This window comes from Lupinus angustifolius, chromosome LG03 (genome assembly GCF_001865875.1).
Source record: "Lupinus angustifolius cultivar Tanjil chromosome LG03, LupAngTanjil_v1.0, whole genome shotgun sequence".
Lineage (NCBI taxonomy): Eukaryota > Viridiplantae > Streptophyta > Magnoliopsida > Fabales > Fabaceae > Lupinus > Lupinus angustifolius.
In genome coordinates, this window is record NC_032011.1 from 2,569,117 (window position 1) to 2,586,960 (window position 17,844).

The following is a 17,844-nucleotide window of genomic DNA, read 5'->3' on the forward strand; positions in this document are numbered from 1 at the left end:
GGTAACTGTTTGAAGTTTCCTCAACTAAAAAAATCCATGATGATCACTAAACAAACTTCCATTGTACCAAAGCTCAACAACTACTCCCACAAAAATAAAATAATAGTTACAGATAATAAACCTCAGACTTCACAGCAGAAATACCATTGATATTTGTGGTTTCATGCATTAAAAATCAACGTGGTCAATGAAGCATTAAACCAGCTTACATACACTGTATATAGGCATTATCTAAACAACAATTGCCAGGGGTAAAATCCAAAGCTTATTTGAAGAAAACCATCTAATGCAGCAGATAACTTGTACAGGCACCTGGATCAGTAATCATAGGCTCATTGTCCTGACTAATGATCACATCTATAACATTTTACAACCATCCAGTAAGCAAAATATTATGCAGTAGATTCACTTTCCCTCCTGAAAATATCCTGTAATACCATAAAAACAGATAATTATATTCAACAGTCTCATTCATGCATTTCTAAACATACAGTATGAGAGCAAAAATAAGTCAGCAAACATGTAAGTAACCGTTGGAAACATTTATTCTGTGAGTAGCAAGCTACTTCTTTAAATTAGAAAAGCCCAAACCATGAATTGATATTTATTAAAAAATTATCTATTCTGACTATATACTTTGTAACAGCTACATAATACGAAAAATCATGATGCAAATGGCACAACAGACACTAGCTTTACAAATTTAGAAGTCCACATAATATATGATATATAGATATATTGCCCTCGCCATGAAAATTTGCAATGCCCGAATTTCTTGATTCCTTGAAAACTCAATTTTAATTTCCATTCATGAATTAACCAAGACTATACTTACCACAAGGTTGGAATCCAAGTGAACGATATGTGTGCATGTGTCATGCATAAAACAAATACCAACTTACTAGAATTGTAATGCATGTACATGAAGAATTCAAATTAGTTAAAGATTTACCAATCTGGTAGCAATTGAGGAGCGCTGCCTTTCCTTTTTCTCACGATTACACTCACCACACCAGCTAGGGAAATCCTTTTGATACCTTTTCATCTCTCTGAAGACAGAACTGCACAGAAATATGCAACCTTTTAGAGTGCCGAGGACAAACAAAATGAATAGATAATATACCTTTAAATTAACTAATACATCCAGCCAAATGTCCGGGTTAAAAAAGTAAAAAACAAACATGGCAAATTACATTCCAGCTTCATTTTTGCAATTGGTTAATCACTTTATGAGCTTTCCATCGCGCCATCCCCACAAAAAAATAGCATTTACGACAATTATTTAATAAATAAAGAAAAAATAGATCCAGGAATGCTTTAATATTAACTATGAAGGGAGCAAAACTGATAAAATCATTAGACAAACAGAAGTAGCAACGAAGGCAAGCAACAAGTGAAAGCACCTTCTGCACCACAGAAGTAGGTTGATCCGATGACCAGACGTTGTAGCTCTAGAACCATGGCGATGACGACCACGGTGAAGAACAGCTTGTCCAGGGGCATGGGAATAGTCAAAGATCTCCTGCTTTCAAATAAGGGACTCCATAAAAAAAGTGTACAACCACCTATGTGAAATAGCAAGAAGCACTAGTCCATAAAACTTGCTTAAAATAGTAAATAGACAACACTAAGTAACTTCATTGGAACAGAATATGAACCCAAAATGAATAGCTGCATCATTTCAATTCACTTTCACCTTTGGGACTAAGTCTTGGTTGTTGTTGTTCACTATCACAGCCAACACCCAACATATGTAGTTTTTGATACTACCAAGGGTATCCCCTCACCTTTTGAGTAAGGAACTAATCCCAACATATGTAGTTATAACAACAATGAAAAAACAACACATGGATATATTCCCAGTTCAGCTTGAAAAACATACATGAAGATTATTACTTTTTCTTTGCAATTTACTGCAAAGGCATAGTTCATCAACTAAAATCAGGTCCATACTTCATCAGGCTCAATACAGAGTTCCCAAAAAATTTAAAAGACAATTTTTTCCTCATCCATATATGACTGTATGTATGCAAATAAATACGTTTGTATTTAGCATATATATATATATAACATAGATATATAGCCAGTGTAGTGAAAGATGCTAAAAGGCACGGATGTGAGGGCACAAGGAATCCAGAAGGGGTCAGTGCCTCTTACTGGTTGAGGCGCTGCCCTTCTGTGAGAGCAGACCATCATAAACTTACAGTGAAAATAAAAAATACCAAACATTTATGGTATTACATTTCCATGACTTACCTCTGATTGAGTTCCTGTATTTACATGTTTCTCACATCGTGTTCCCCGAAAAAACAACTCCCCTCCAGAAAATTGCTTACCCAAGCAAACGTTCAAGGTTACTTCCGAGTCATCCACATGGAAACCTAAAAATGTAAGACTTTTTCTAGTAAAATACCAGGCATGTATAACATCAAGAATGCAGATGCATTAACAGGCTTATGGTACACGAATCCATCACGATCAAAATATCTTTACCAATAATACAGCATTTATGGCCTTATCTGAGCTTAGTTTTAATTTGAAACTCCAACAGAAGCATTAAATTAAGCTGTCAAAAATTTTATGAACCAAAAAGCTTCATAGCAACAATAATATAACGTTATAACTTAAGGTTCACAGATTTTGAAATTAGTTAGCCTTCTTCACTATACATGACTGATATTATGCACATGGAATGATAAAAGAAACATTCATCAAGCATAAGTCATACCCAAGTCAACATCTCTATCTTGACCATATTCAACAACAAATCCATGATGTGAATCCAAGGTTGATCCACCAACTTCGGCAAAGAACACTGTATAATGAACAATTAATTGACTGAACGCATCTTAAAAGAATGAAAGTAAAAAAAGAAAATAAAAGAAGCTGGATTAAATAATAAATACATTTAGTCAAATCACCAAGAGCTAATGTTAATTATGCATACTTTCATTCACCTCTAGATAAAGGGCGAATAAAACCTTCCATAAGCTTGTCAAGCATTGTTTCAAAGCCAAAGTCATCAAGTACAGCACCATATTTATTCATTGTGTTGGGGCGCATGATTCGAAATTTTGCTTCGGTCACCCACTTCTCAAAATTCTCAATCTAGGGAGAACAGAGACCCATTTAAAAATATACAAAGTATATGCACAGGTATCCACTTACAGATTCAAACATAAAAGATGGGATACTGCTTATACCACAGGTAAAAATAGTTGAAGTGATAAAGTACCTCCTCTAGCAGAGCCTCACAAAAGTCTTTCTGAAGCATTTCAAACACGAAAATGCCTGGAGAGGGCTCGGACACTATATTTCTAAAGCTTTGTTCTGTATTATCATTAATTGCTTTCAGAAATGCTGGCACAAAGAACTTAGTAGGATTCATAGTGTACAACTCCCGATTTTGAGGCTGCAAAATTGTGATAGAAAACCTGTAAGTCTTGCTAAAATAGAGAACAGAAGGGGAGAATGAGACATGGGGAAGATTCTCATTACACTAAAGTATATATGAAATCTAAATACACACATGTGTATATATGTGATTCTTTTGCAGTGGATTGGTGTTATTATTTTGGATAAAATGGATTGATGTTGAACTCCTTTGAAACTGCAAGCTCCTTTACCTTTGTCTCATTGAAAGAGTGGTATGACATCTCCTGCAAGGTGCGGGGGGACTCTAACCCGTGTGATTGTGATAAAGTATTCCTTAGAACATTCACAGGCAGCATTTTTTATTTATTTTTAATATAAATCCTGACCTCCCTAGATGGATAAGTGCCTTATATCAATGACAGGCGCATACAGTGAGAGAAAAACAAATTTTAACCTGATCTTATGGTTGGACAAATAGTTGAGGATGAAAGTATTCAGTTTGATTAAGGGTTTTATATTGTGTATCCAATAATCGAGATTTGGCCAAATTAAAGGTTGTGTAAATTAGAAAGTAGGATTCAATATTAGGTTGAGCCATTATGGTTTGCTATACCCTTTTTTGGGGTTAAGATTGTAAATCTTATTTGAGTATTTGCTTTATGTAACTGTGTGGCATTCTTTCTCTCTTCCCCTTGTTGTCTCCCTGTAATTATTCTTTCAGGGTCAACAACATTTTTGGGCCTACAAAAGCAGCCAAAAAGAATTAGTAAAACAAATCAAACTTTGGTTACTCTGTACCTGATAATTTGATATTATCTTCTGTCTGTATTCTCTATGCTTTATAGCCTGCCAAATAACATTTGAAGCATCACAAAATTATGAGAATTAACAAAAATGCTAACCAAGAAGTTTGCAGTAATGATAACGATAGTGATGATGATGGTAACAGTTAAACAAATTGTTTTACAACTTGTTAACCTCATTGGAAAAATTGAATTTCTCCAAGGAACTTCAACCTCTCCATTCATAAGCATAGCGAGAACAAGAGTTGCTATAGCACTAATCCAAAATGTGTTATAATATTCTCATTCTTAGCATGAGTCGCTCTTCATCCCCACTCCCCACCATTCCAACCTCACAAGTTCCACAATAATTCAAAATTTCAAATTTACCAAAATCGGGATCAAGATGTAAAACATTAGATTTTAACATGCTTGTGTACAAGTATAACACTTGTTACAGGGATAAATATGTCATTTTACAGTTAAACTAAATTACTTTCCCAATAATACTTATCACCTGCAAACGAATTAACAACAATCGTCCATTTATGGAACTTTGCAACCTTGGTTCATGAGTTACATACTTCACCCCAAAAAATTAAAATCCGATTTTTATCTTCATTTCTAGCTTCAGTTTCTCCTATTTTCCGATCAAACAAACAAAATACCAATAAAAATCTTAGATATATAATTAAAAAACTTGACCACCAAATCCCTCCTACCTGCTACACAATCTAACAACTATCATCCATTTATGCAACTTAGAAACCTTGAAACACAAGTTACACACTTCACCCCAAAAAATAATAAAAATAATTTTTTATATTCATATCTAACTTCATTTTCTTCAATTTTCCTTTCACACAAACAAAACACCAATAAAAACTTAAAAAAATGTATCAAAATAACAATAGTACGCTTGTGTAACTTAGCAACCTTGAGACACAAGCTACACACCTCACCCCAAAAAAATTATAAAGATCCATTTTCCCCTCTTTATCTAGTTTCATTTCTTCAAATTTTCCGATCAAACAAAACAAAATTTCAGAAAAAAGAACTTTCCACACAAAAGCCTCCTAACTGCTACACAACCCAACAATCCATTTATGCAACCTTGACACACAAGTTACAAACTTTAACCCAAAAAACCAGTTTTTACTCTTCACCTAACTCCATTTTCTTCAAAATTTCCGATCAAACAAAAACACTAATAAAAAAATTCAAAATCATACTCGTCTACGCTCTCCAGGAGGGAGATACTTGATCAAAATGTCTTGCATGAACTTCGCCTTTTCATGGCGAGGATCATTGAGCATGTTAGGTGGAAGGTACATCTCAAGGGAGCTCAAGAGAGCAGCGCTATATTCCAATTCCATATCTTCGTAATCATCTGGTTCATGCTCCTTGCTAGGGTTCAGTCTCAGCCTCATGTTCGATAAAACGGTGCCGTTTCTGTTGCTTCGAACACCATTTCCTCCGGTTGCCGGCGATTGAGTTTCCGGGTTGTCACTGGAGCTACTTTGGAGCGACATTACGTGAATTGATGATTTGGAATTAAAGTCTAGATCATGGAATTGATGGGAATTTAGGGTTTTTGAGGTGAAATGAAAATGGATTTGGGAAGTTAGGGTTTTTGTTTGGACACAATATATTTTGGTTTTATTAAAGTTTGGGAATCTTAACTTCCGTTTACTTATTACTGCCCACGTGTCTGAAACATGAGTATTATTACATGTGTTACTTTTTTAATCGAATGAAAAAAATATATGTAAATTAAAATATAATAATTAAATAGTTTTTTTTGATGAATCATCTAATCCTATAAATGAATTATAAATGATGTATTGACTATTTATAAATCTTACCAAATGTTTAAATATTACATTCTTAAAAACCTAATTTTTAATTTATAATGGCATTTTCAAAGTTACGAGCAAGTGGACTTACAAGAAAAACAAACTACTAATATTACAGTTTTCAAATAAAATCTCATTTTTAATTTACTTATGGAAAAAATTTATATGTTAATAATACATACATTTAGTATAGAAGTTTGAGATGTAACACACATTTCATATGTTCCATTTTCTCATTAAAATATATAAAAATTGAATATTTAATATCATAAAACAAAAATATGAGTGGATGAACAAAGTTTTGTGCATATCTATCTATACTTCTATACTATATATAAAGCCAAAACTTGAAATAACTTCTCTCATGGTGTAATTTTCATTTCCTATATTGCCCTTAACATTATTTAATTTTTACAAAAAAACTATATAATCCTAAGAACTACCACCAATACATTAATTAACCACATATCTCACCTTAAATTAAACATTATCTTAAACACAAAAAATATAATATAAAATACACCGAACATAAAAATACATTTTAATTCAAAAAATGAAATATATAAAAATTGAATATGTAGTATCACACAATATTCGCGTACACACTAATGCTAATAATAATAAATGATAAAAATTCTATAATCATAATAATTATTTTTTTCAATCTATCTTCTAAAGCCCATCATGCATGGGGTGGTCTAACCAACTTGATAATTCACTTCCAATGTAACCAACTTGATAATACAATGCTATTAAATTGTAAATTCAGTTAATGTTTGTAGTTATTAATTTTAGGGAAATTTAATGGTTTAAATCTATAAACTAATTCAAATCATTCTCTAAAATTGATGGTGAGAATGAAGAATAAGTTTAAAAATTTACTATTAAATTAAATGGATCACTCCTCATTAAAATATGCTATCAATGTACCAAATAAATAAAATAGTAATGCAATCAAAACAAATGATGAAGTTTGCTACTAACAACGTGCATAACATTTTTTTATAGGCAAACCCAAAATGACATATTAATTAGTGTTTTTATAATTTTAGTAAACAAATCTTGTCTCCTCTCTTCTGTGGTGCAGCAGACAGATAATGTGTCATGCACAAGCAGCCTCTTAAATAGAGAATATTCTCACACTTCTCAAACTTACACTTTTGTTGCATATTTGTTAATGAAATTCCAGACTTGTATGAATTTGTATAATTTTTTTCCATGACTGAGATCTATGAAAGGTTCATGAATAAGCACATTCAGTGAATAATTTCCTCATCATGATGTATTCACTAATATACTTATGTGAATACAACTTCTTTCTTAAAGAAAGTGGATTATTTGTAAGAACAACATAATATCCAATATCATTTCAACGAAAAAAAATAGTGCAACATCAATTATAGAATTTAACATTTATAAGGTGGTGAGCAATATGGCCATTGTTCTTTTTATGGGGAGGTTGAGAGGTTGAAGTGTTGATTTGCCTATTGAATATAGACAAGAGTTGGTCTTGGACTGTGTAGATGGGTACCTGAAAAGACATTGTGACACTCAAGTCAATATGAGTGTAAATATGTAAAGAATATGAGGGTGTAAAAGTATAAGCGTAAACTTCCTTACTATTGGTCTCTCTATTTATAAAGATGTTAAGTGTGATATATTCCGCAATAAGATGCCTTAATCATGACAAGACGTCATGTTAGGTTTGTCCCAGATTGGTGTGTGATATTTTATTTGTGTCAGATAGTCCTATCATGTTTGTGCTATGATTGACACAATGCTTATCAAGGGTGGGTCATTTTGTTGTTTGTCCACCCTATTGTAGCTATATACTAAGTCTATCCTTGTTGTATGGCACATGATAGCTCAGAGTGCTCAAGTGACATGTTCAGGTTTTATAGTAGTGTTTGCGCTTTTCAGACGGCATGACAGTTTTGTGGTAGAGGCTCATGATCATATATATGTTGACTAGGCTATGTCATGTTAGTGTTACCATTTCCTCAATTAGGTTGGCCGCTCAGGCATGATCGCCAGCTACGTGAGCTAGATCTTCTTCACTCGATTATGTGCCATAGTCCTATAAGTTGGTCGGCTCGTTACCAGGCCGAATACTAGGATGGAAGAACCATTCACAAGGTAGAGGCATTACCACGCCATTATGCTTCATGTGCTTTGTAGGGTCACTATTTCTTTATGAAATACGTCAAAGCCATAGCACATGCATCTTTGATTCATATTCCTGTTCTTCCCCCCTTTTTTTGTTATTAAAAATGCCTTCAAGTCAATTGTCTGAAGCACCCAATCATCACCATTATTAATTATTATTGTTATCACCTAAATGTGGCTTCAAATTTTATGTCAATATAATAATTAACTCCCTCTTGGATTATATCGTTCATCAAATTTTCCTCTTACATGTGCATGTAAATTAGGTGATAACAATAATAATTAATAATGGTGGAATATGGAGAATAATAAAATAGAGAAAAAAATAGAGTGGAAGAAGAATACTAAGGATTTTAACGTGGAAATCAATATCTCAAATATGAAAAGAAGAATTACAATAGATCTTTTGGTAGATAAGTTTTAATTTCACCCACTAGAATGAAATATATTATCTCTAGTATATCATTAGGGTTGATGAATGATCGTTCATAACTTCTCTATGCTCAAAGAATGTTGATTCAAGTATCTAGTAGACGATCCTTTTAGACACTTTTGGTATACTTATTGTCGTTACTCAACACGACTTTTTTCTCTAGAATTTTGCTAGAAACTCTCAAGTATTTCGTTAGGATTTATATGAGGTTTTGGTTCTCTTAGGCTTGTCATGTTTCGCCCTCGCCCGAAGAGATCTATTAATAGGTTTTGAATTAGAGGCATTGACTTGCCCTCTACTCTTAAATAAACTGAGTTTATTCCACAAGTAATTTGGGTTTATATCTCGTATCTCCTTTATTAAAATAAGAATTTTTGATCTTAAATCTCTCCCCCGAATCCCAACACGTTTAGGTTTGCTACTCTAAATGTAAAAATTACATTGCTATAATTGAATGGTTGAAACTTTGGAGCATTCAATTATTACTACTCTACAAATGAGTAGAGTTGATAAAGTAGTTTCACACTTCCACTAGGGATATTAAGATAACAGAATGGTTAGAACATGGTCATAGACATATGATTGAGGTTGGTTACTCTAACTACTTGCTAACATGATTCACCAAAACCCTGTCTCCCTAAATTATTCAATTTAAAGTCAACAAACATATGAAATATATATAAGATTTTGTAGTCTATACATAACTTAGCATATATATTAAGAAGTTTACATGTAGTTCTATTCTGTGGCATCAAATGATATAGCCAACTACCAATATAAACAATACCAAAAACAGCACAATTTCAATATTCTTTCAACATTGTTCTCTATATATATGCATGTAGTTTGTTATCACCCTTCATAAACAAGCCTAAGTTATCAATAATGGGAAGTATTATGACAGAAAAAATGAAACTTCTTGTGGCACTACTTACACTTCAGTTCTGCTTTGCAGGATTTCACATTGTGTCTAGACTAGCACTAAACATTGGTGTTAGCCAAGTTGTTTATCCTGTTTACAGAAATATAATTGCATTGCTTTTGTTGAGTCCACTTGCTTATTTACTAGAGAAGTGAGTTTCCAAATGAAGCTTTTTCTCACCTTTCATGTCATATTCTATCTGTTGTACCCTTTGGTTTCATTTATATCAGTGCTATATATGTACATAACATAGAGAAATGTCTATATTTTTGTAACAGGAATCAAAGACCACCTCTTACTATACCTTTACTAGTTCAGTTCTTCCTATTAGCATTAATAGGGTAAGCAAATACATAAGCTACAAATCTCAAAACTCTCATTTTCTTAATATTTATTACTAAAAAAACCCTTTTTTATTTCACATTGGTTAATGTAGGATCACTGCAAACCAAGGGTTTTACTTGTTGGGATTATATTATGCTTCTCCAACTTTTGCTTCTGCTATGCAAAACTCAGTTCCTGCCATCACTTTTGTCCTGGCCTCAGTTTTAGGGTAATCACATATCCTTGTTCTTTCATTTTCAGCTGTGATCTCTCTTTATACAACTTCATAATCTTTTGTTATTATTCTCTACCAGACTTGAGGAGGTAAACATTACTAGGAAAGATGGATTGGCAAAAATTATTGGAACCATTGCATGTGTAGGGGGTGCCACTATAATCACCCTCTACAAAGGCCTTCCTTTACTTCAAGATCAGACTCACCAAATACAAGGAGATAACTTTGAAGTAGATCAGTCTTCAACTAAAAATCAAAATTGGACATTGGGTTGCTTATACTTGCTTGGACATTGTTTATCATGGGCTGGATGGATGGTTTTTCAGGTCAAATCATAATGCTCATGACTTATGTAAACTGAAACTTCATGTTACAATTTGTTGCTTCATATGGCTAGACATGTGGTTTTGTAGTTGCACTCAGTGTTTCAAATTGCGGATCGCATCACGTGGTGCGGCCTCAATATTGCGCTTGTAGTTTCCGCCGCAACTGCATCACACCACAATTGTGGTGTGACAACTGCAATGCAATCGCATTTGGGCTGCATCAGGTCGCGACACAACTGCATCTGGCCACTTCTGACCGTATCGATATCAAAAATATTTTTTCACTCAAAATAATTCACACCGCAACGACCACAATCCGCATCGCAATCGCATTAACTTCAACTGCGATTTAAAACACTTATTCTACTATCATTCATTTCTACAACCTGAGTAGTAAACAGTTTTGTGTTGTTATGCAGGCTCCTGTGGTGAAGAAGTATCCAGCAAAATTAACACTCACTTCATTTACTTGCTTCTTTGGATTGATCCAATTCTTGATCATAGCAGCCTTTGTAGAAACAGACTTGGAGCATTGGAAGATACAATCAATGGAGGAGCTTTTTACCATCCTATATGCAGTTAGTACTCAACACTTCAGTTCTCAATTATCATATAAATTTTGATTAATATGTATGATACCTTTAGTCCAAAGTTCTTGCAATTGTCGAGTTTATTCAATTCACTATTGCGCGATCGTTTCAGGGAATCGTAGCATCCGGCATTGTCATTTCTCTCCAAACATGGTGTATTCAAAAGGGTGGCCCTGTGTTTGTAGCTGTTTTTCAACCCATGCAAACTATTCTTGTTGCTGTCATGGCAGCCTTAATTCTTGGTGATCAGTTATACTCTGGAGGGTATGCATAAAATTTATTTACCATCAATGGAATGTTTTATCTATTCATTTCATATTTATAAAGAGAAAAAACACTCAAAACTCAAAAGCTTCAATTTTTGTTACAGGATTATTGGTGCAATTCTTATTGTGTTTGGTCTCTACTTAGTCCTTTGGGGCAAAACCAACCAAAAAAAGGTGAATGAACCATCATTGACAAGGCCATTGCTTAATGCTGAAGAGGAGACTAAAGAAGCAGATGCAACTTCAAAAGACATACCATGACATGTCTCTCTGTCAACAGATATAGACTAATATTCTCAAGTTCTTGTAGTGTATCAGAACAAGTCAACCAACTATATGTAATCCTTGCTGTAAGCAGAATCTCAAGTTGTGTAACATGTATTTAAATATAGATATTAGAGTCAAGGGATCTAAAGGCTAAGCTGGCTTAAGGAATAACTCTGGTTGGTGCATGATCTGATGTCCCAAATCATGTTTCGTATGTTGTCTTGTACCAATGAAAACATGTCATACAATTAGAATTTAAACCTTTATCATTAGTGTTGTTTTTGCTTCATTTTCGTTCGTGCAAGATAATATACGAGACAATATCTGGGACAACAGATCTATGTTCAATATAGTGACACATGATTATAAGGTAAATTTTGGTCTGTTGGCCAAGCTTGAGTTCTATCAAACAATACATCGAGAGTGATTGAGGCAAGACACCATGTTTTGTTGTATATATCAATTTATAAATAATAAACAATATATTTGCAGCAGGAATAATTAACATTTTCTGAGGTTAGAACGCACTTAGAATGTATATCTATTCTTTCTTGGTTAACTACATGACTATAAATAAGGGAAGTAATGCACCATCATAATACTGAATATATCTTAATCAATGATACCCAAAATTCTATCAACACTAACAAATTGTATCATTTAATAGCATAAGAGTTTGTTTGTGAGTTGAGTTTTAAAGGAGAAGGAAGGGAAATGACTTCAGAGCCATGAAATACACTTTTGCACTAACTCTGAAGCCTTCATTTTTCTTTCATTCCCCTCCAAAATCTAACTTGCAAACGGACCATAAGACTTTATTTGGGAGTTAGGAGGGAAAGGGAAGGAGAGAGATTAAAGGATTAGAAAAGGGGAGGAAGGGAAGGGAAAAGGAAGGAAATCCTCTCCCTTGTTTGGGGTAGTATGAAATCTCGATGAATGGGATAAACTAATGATAATATAATAATATTTTTTATTTTCCTTTAAAAATGTAATTAACAATGATAAATGAATAATAATATATAATCATATATTATTACTAAAAATATTTGACTATTTTAATATTTTATCTCAAAAAACCTCAAATTTGGGAACTTTAAAAATAGACACATAAGATTTTGGAAGGTTTGAGAAACCCTACAAAACTTTATCTTCTCCTTAATTCAACTCTGAAACAAGGGGAAAGCTTTTCCCTTAGAAACAAGGCCTAAGGGTATAAATATTGATTCCTAGCCTGCATATGAGTCACAACATAAATATAATCAACATAATTCCCATAGGTTATAGATGTATTATTTTAACAACTAATCACTACCCATAAATACAAGAATAGCAATGGGTCTCAGAAGATGATCTACCATAAAAATCCAAAGTATGACATGCTAGGAGATTCATCATATTCATCCCTATAGTATGACAAAAGTGACCATTCTGCTTTTTAAATTCATCATATTCATCCCTATCATTAACTAAAAAAGTTAATCATGTTTGCCTGTTGGTAAAAATTAAACTAGCACTTTTGTGTTCAGAGAATGTCATGTTAGTAGATTCCATTAACAATTCTAATAAGAGTAGCAGCTATGAAAATTTTAATAGGTTTTCAATAACTTTGCATAAAGTATACTTTTGACAAAAAAATGAAAATAAATAAATGTTCTGCACATAAAAACAAGAGGAACCTATAAATGCATGCTATCTGCCAAAAAACCAACCATGTCTAGAAAAAAATGTTTTTTCAGTAGAAAACTGAGAAAATACATATTATACACTTTTTGTGTACAAAAAAGCTTTGATGTTTAATAACAAATTAGTGATTAACTTCAGTTTGCACAAATACTTGTTCAAGGTGTGAGATAATGCAAGGGCTCAGGAAAATACCCTCACTCAACCCCTTTACTGGACCTATACAAGTTCCTTGAATGCAAAGAACAAAAATTAAGAACAAAGGAAGGGTCCAAATAGTATGGTTACTATTTTTTATAGAAGTTATTTTGGATATCTGAACTAATCTTCTGTCACACCCACTTCTTCCTTTACACATCCATAGTAACTCCATAGAGAGACATGGATTACAAATGACATGCAATCAAAGAAGATTCACCATTTCTTCAAAGGCATAAGAACCCTTGAACTGATGTAGTGTCATAGATTATTCATTCTGGCTGCTGGAAATCTAGATCTAATTTTCTTTTTAAATGTGATCTGTCAGCACTGCAGAACAAAAAGGAACTAAGTTAGATAACATTATTTACATTTTGAAAGGAAGAATATGACAAACAACTAGCGCATTCTCCTCAACTTTATCAACAAGACGAAATTTTAATATATATATTAAGTGAGAACAATTCTCATATAAAAAATATAAGAATAATAAATCTGGGCTATACAACCATACATAGATGGCTCGGATTAAAAGTTAGTTATTGGTCACATACTCACATGATCACTTCTTTTAATCTTGGTCGTTCAAATAAGATCTAATAGTCCATATTAATTGTTCTAATTTCTCACAATAAGAATTGTTCTCACCTGAGTCACTTCATATATATATATACATAGCATACAAACTACACAGCCAAGATTCAATGATCAAATATTAGGCTCACAACAAAATCTTTCCTCTCACCCAATATGGCCCCTATATATGTAAAGGGGTGCTTATATATATATTAGGCTCTAGGCCACTTTGAAATGATTGGATGATCAAATATTGCTTTACCTGTTAATTGTAGGTCTACTTGGAGCTTTTAATCCAAAGACCGAAAAATCCAGTGACATTGGTGCTGGATCATTCTTGCCTGTAGTATCACCAGCTGTCTGTCTGGAATTACCAACATTGTCTTCAACCTTATCTCTTTGCAAAGAATTGCCTTCAAACCCATCACGCCCTGGTATCACTCTCCTAGACTTTCTCGGAGGCGATAGGACAGTAGGACCCTCGTGTGAATCAAAATCTGAAGCCTTAGGTTCTCTCTTAGGGGCAGGTCTCGGAAGCTTATTTGGATCTGTGGGCAGAGGTACAGATGTAAAGTACCTAAAGTGGAAGAGGGGAGACTAGTTTAGGGGAAAAGAAAGGAGAAAGTAATTATTTTCTTGACAGAATGTTTAAGACACATACCTGTGCTCTAATGCCTGCTGAGCTGAAATTCTAACTTTTGGATCATATGTAAACATCTTCGACAACAAATCTAAAGCATCATCACTTGCTACTGGAAATAAGGAGCGCAAAGGAGGGGTGGGAACATATTGGTATTCAACATAATCAGGAAGGTATACCATATCAGGCCACTGAGAAGGTGATGGAGTTCCAAGTGCTGCAAAAATCTTTCCTAATTGATCAATATCACTTGAACCCTAACAAAAGTTTACAACAAAGTGAGGAAAATACCCAAAAGAAGGATGCACAAGCACACATAAACAGATGAGTAAAATCTGCCTATGGAATAGATGACATCAACACTTCGAAATTAGAAAAGAACAACTACATAAAGAAATAATATGGAAGTGAGTCAATAATGTCTATAAACACATAGCCAACAGCTTCCAAGCTAATCCTTGTTCAGTAAAACAGCTTTGAATGGTTCATTAAGACTGCCAAATGAACTAGATGATAAAGTTAAATGGTTTATCTTATATTTTTTTTTTAAACAAAGTTGAATGCTTAAAATGGCTATGGATGGTCAATTGTTAAGATAAAATTTATCTACTCAGGATTCCAGATTATCAACCAATTATGCTTTACCATAAAAAAACCATAAATAACCTAGTCACTATGACAATCTTGGTTTACCTGCAGAAAGGGTCGACGAAGAAGCAGTTCAGCAAATATACAAGCTGCAGCCCAAACATCAACCCCTGAACCATACTGCTTGGTACCAAATAATAGCTCAGGTGCTCTGTACCATCGAGCAAATACCTATTCAAGTACAAGTGACAAATGTGTGTAGATCCACCAACATAAAGTCCCAAAGGAAAACATACGGACGAAAAATATTATGTTCAATAATATGCATAAGCAGACTCTAGAAGAAAAAAATACATTTAAATTGAAAGGAAGAAAAGGCTCTGGATGTAACATTTTTATTCCATAGAAATTGGTGAGCAAGCAGTTAAATGTATACTCTTTAGAGGACACATGCATCAAAACTTAGTCTACTTCTACTTAAATACATGGATATGTTATTGCACAAGAATCTGAAGAAAGTAGGATGATTAACAGAATGATTTGAGTTTAAATACACAGTTCACTAAGAATGCTGAGCTTGATTAAAAGAAATGAGGTCATTTTTGGAGTCCTCTAAGCGCTTACTCCCAGATACTCAATGGGATTCACGTGCTATTCTACATAAAGAAGCAAACCTGATGAGTGAACCTGCGGTCTGGGCTTCCAAATATCCGGGCTAAACCAAAATCTGCAAGTTTCAGCTGTCCATTAGATCCTATCAACAAGTTATTTGGCTTCATATCCCTGAAAATACACAACCAAACTTTTGAACTCGCCACTAAAAGCAAGTAACAGTTTTGAAATTACCAACTCAGCAACATGATCTACCTATGCAAAACCCATTTCTTGTGGCAAAAGGCAAGACCTCTAAGTGTCATTTGAAGATAAGATTTTATATCGCCTGGTGAAAGAAAAATATTCCGGTCTCTTATGACAGCTTCGAGATCCGTCTCCATGAATTCAAACACGAGATGCAAATTCTCTTTATGTGGGAAGGCATCAATCAACTCAATTATATGCGAATATTTAAGCTCTTTAAGGAGTTTAATTTCTCTAAGAGCTGTAAAATTCACCCCTTCTTTCTGCTTGCCAAGCCGAATTTTCTTAATTGCAACCGTCTGTCCTGTCTGCCCATGCAACGAAAACATATTTATAATGACCACCATACAATAACAGTACTAACACACAATCAACTTAATCACTAAATAAAAGGCCAGTTCACCGAGACAAGCACGCATGCTTATCTCCATTATCCAATCAAATAATCACCAAAAAAAAAAGAAAATCTGACACTCCCCATTGCATGTTATAATAAGAACAAGGCATAACTTCACCAAATCCATGATTAAACAACTTTTAAAGGCATATAAATGTATATTCACTTTCCACATTACGTGACCATTCTATATGAAGATATTTATTCACCGATTTTCTTAACTCAATCTTACCAATAAAGAATGAACCTTCTCTTCCAAGTTCCAAATTTTATTCATAGACCCAATTCTCACAACACAAAATAAATCCTTTTTTCACTAAAAACCCACAAAAAATTATTCATATATTTTCTTAAAAGAACATTACCTCAGTATCAATGGCTTTGTAAACAACTCCATAGGTACCTTCACCAAGGACCTCACGCTTCAGATACCTATCAGCTACTTTCTTCGATAGATCGAGTTCCACCATTTTATCCCCAATATTGGTATAAAAAAATGAATTATAACTCAAATTCAGCTCCAAAATTGAGACTTTACAATTAGTATCATCCGGGAGTGGTTAGGGTTTGAAAGGGGAAAATTGGTAAATATTGAATTGAAGTTAAAATTGAGGTTCAAAATTGAAAATTGAAAAGTGGGTGAGTGTGGAAGTGGTTAGTGTTTAGAAAGGGTTTGAGGATAATCATTCATTGAAAGAGGGTTTGGTCGTGTTAATGGAAGATGGGAGCGTGAAACAGAGACGGAAAGAGGAGGCTGCAACGGCTACAAGCTATTTATGTGCTTAAAGTGTATTATCTACCCAAAAGAATTGATTAAAGACATAAAACATATAATGTATTATTCATTCTACATTTTTAATATGATTATTTCTATAAATATTTACATTACATTGTTCGTGCATAAAATTGAATAATATCTAACTACTATAAATTTTTATGTGCAATTCATTTGTGTTACTTTTATTTAAAAGTAAATAATAATTAGAAATGAATGGTAGAAGATAAAATTCTTACACTTTGAGTACATACATCATTCTTTCTATTACTTTTGATTAAAAGTTAGATGTTAATGATAATTAATATATGAATGTTTGAATGATACACCATATATCTACTTTAGAATGTTAAACACTTTTTTATATGCTTTCATATTTTTTTGATTAAGTAACTAATTTTTTTAGTTGTGTAATTACATTTTTAACAAATGTGACTACCTCTCCTAATAAATATAGCTATCAGGAATTAAATATTTGACTTTTTGGTCATCCTAGATATCTAGTAGGGACTTGTACTATTAGAACAATGTTAAACGATCTTTACTTTATACACACTCATAATTCTAACATATGTAATAGAATAAGAGAA

General features: G+C 33.3%; 3 protein-coding genes across 4 annotated transcripts; 1 reads left to right on the forward strand and 2 right to left on the reverse strand.

Annotated features, from left to right (window-relative positions):
- Positions 44-5,838, reverse strand: LOC109343051 (uncharacterized PKHD-type hydroxylase At1g22950-like). The gene is made up of 10 exons (XM_019581163.1): positions 5,825-5,838; positions 5,390-5,794; positions 4,174-4,221; positions 3,236-3,412; positions 2,958-3,108; positions 2,729-2,815; positions 2,257-2,381; positions 1,404-1,522; positions 953-1,061; positions 44-428 (listed from the first exon to the last, which is right to left on the reverse strand). Exons 2-10 carry the CDS (start codon positions 5,687-5,689, stop codon positions 393-395), a joined length of 1,152 nt encoding a protein of 383 aa, XP_019436708.1. The 5' UTR covers positions 5,690-5,794; positions 5,825-5,838; the 3' UTR covers positions 44-392.
- On the forward strand, positions 9,465-11,722 carry LOC109342525 (WAT1-related protein At3g18200-like). The gene is made up of 7 exons (XM_019580499.1): positions 9,465-9,685; positions 9,813-9,875; positions 9,971-10,087; positions 10,173-10,419; positions 10,839-10,997; positions 11,122-11,273; positions 11,380-11,722. Exons 1-7 carry the CDS (start codon positions 9,498-9,500, stop codon positions 11,534-11,536), a joined length of 1,083 nt encoding a protein of 360 aa, XP_019436044.1. The 5' UTR covers positions 9,465-9,497; the 3' UTR covers positions 11,537-11,722.
- On the reverse strand, positions 13,256-17,247 carry LOC109343052 (cyclin-dependent kinase D-3-like). 2 transcript variants are annotated; one of them, XM_019581165.1, is made up of 8 exons: positions 16,845-17,247; positions 16,092-16,390; positions 15,899-16,007; positions 15,330-15,455; positions 14,658-14,893; positions 14,422-14,573; positions 14,259-14,391; positions 13,256-13,750 (listed from the first exon to the last, which is right to left on the reverse strand). In XM_019581165.1, the coding sequence occupies exons 1-8, from the start codon at positions 16,947-16,949 to the stop codon at positions 13,693-13,695; spliced, it is 1,218 nt and encodes a 405-aa protein (XP_019436710.1). In that variant the 5' UTR covers positions 16,950-17,247; the 3' UTR covers positions 13,256-13,692. The 2 variants fall into 2 exon arrangements, with proteins under 2 accessions (XP_019436710.1, XP_019436709.1); XM_019581164.1 differs by having other exon boundaries at positions 14,259-14,573; positions 16,845-17,246.

Bases quoted from the DNA above. Each gene is read 5' to 3' on its own strand.
- LOC109343051 (XM_019581163.1), bottom strand. From the start codon at position 5,689: ATGTCGCTCCAAAGTAGCTCCAGTGACAACCCGGAAACTCAATCGCCG. The intron at 4,222-5,389 runs GTATGATTTTGA...GTTATTTGGCAG, and splicing joins CTCCTGGAGAGCGTAGACGA to GCTATAAAGCATAGAGAATA. The intron at 2,816-2,957 runs GTGAATGAAAGT...TTCATTATACAG, and splicing joins TATTCGCCCTTTATCTAGAG to TGTTCTTTGCCGAAGTTGGT.
- LOC109342525 (XM_019580499.1), top strand. From the start codon at position 9,498: ATGGGAAGTATTATGACAGAAAAAATGAAACTTCTTGTGGCACTACTT. The intron at 10,088-10,172 runs GTAATCACATAT...ATTCTCTACCAG, and splicing joins GTCCTGGCCTCAGTTTTAGG to ACTTGAGGAGGTAAACATTA. The intron at 11,274-11,379 runs GTATGCATAAAA...TTTTTGTTACAG, and splicing joins GATCAGTTATACTCTGGAGG to GATTATTGGTGCAATTCTTA.
- LOC109343052 (XM_019581164.1), bottom strand. From the start codon at position 16,949: ATGGTGGAACTCGATCTATCGAAGAAAGTAGCTGATAGGTATCTGAAG. The intron at 16,391-16,844 runs GTAATGTTCTTT...TTGCATGGGCAG, and splicing joins ACAAAGCCATTGATACTGAG to ACAGGACAGACGGTTGCAAT. The intron at 16,008-16,091 runs GTAGATCATGTT...GTGTATTTTCAG, and splicing joins AAGAAATGGGTTTTGCATAG to GGATATGAAGCCAAATAACT.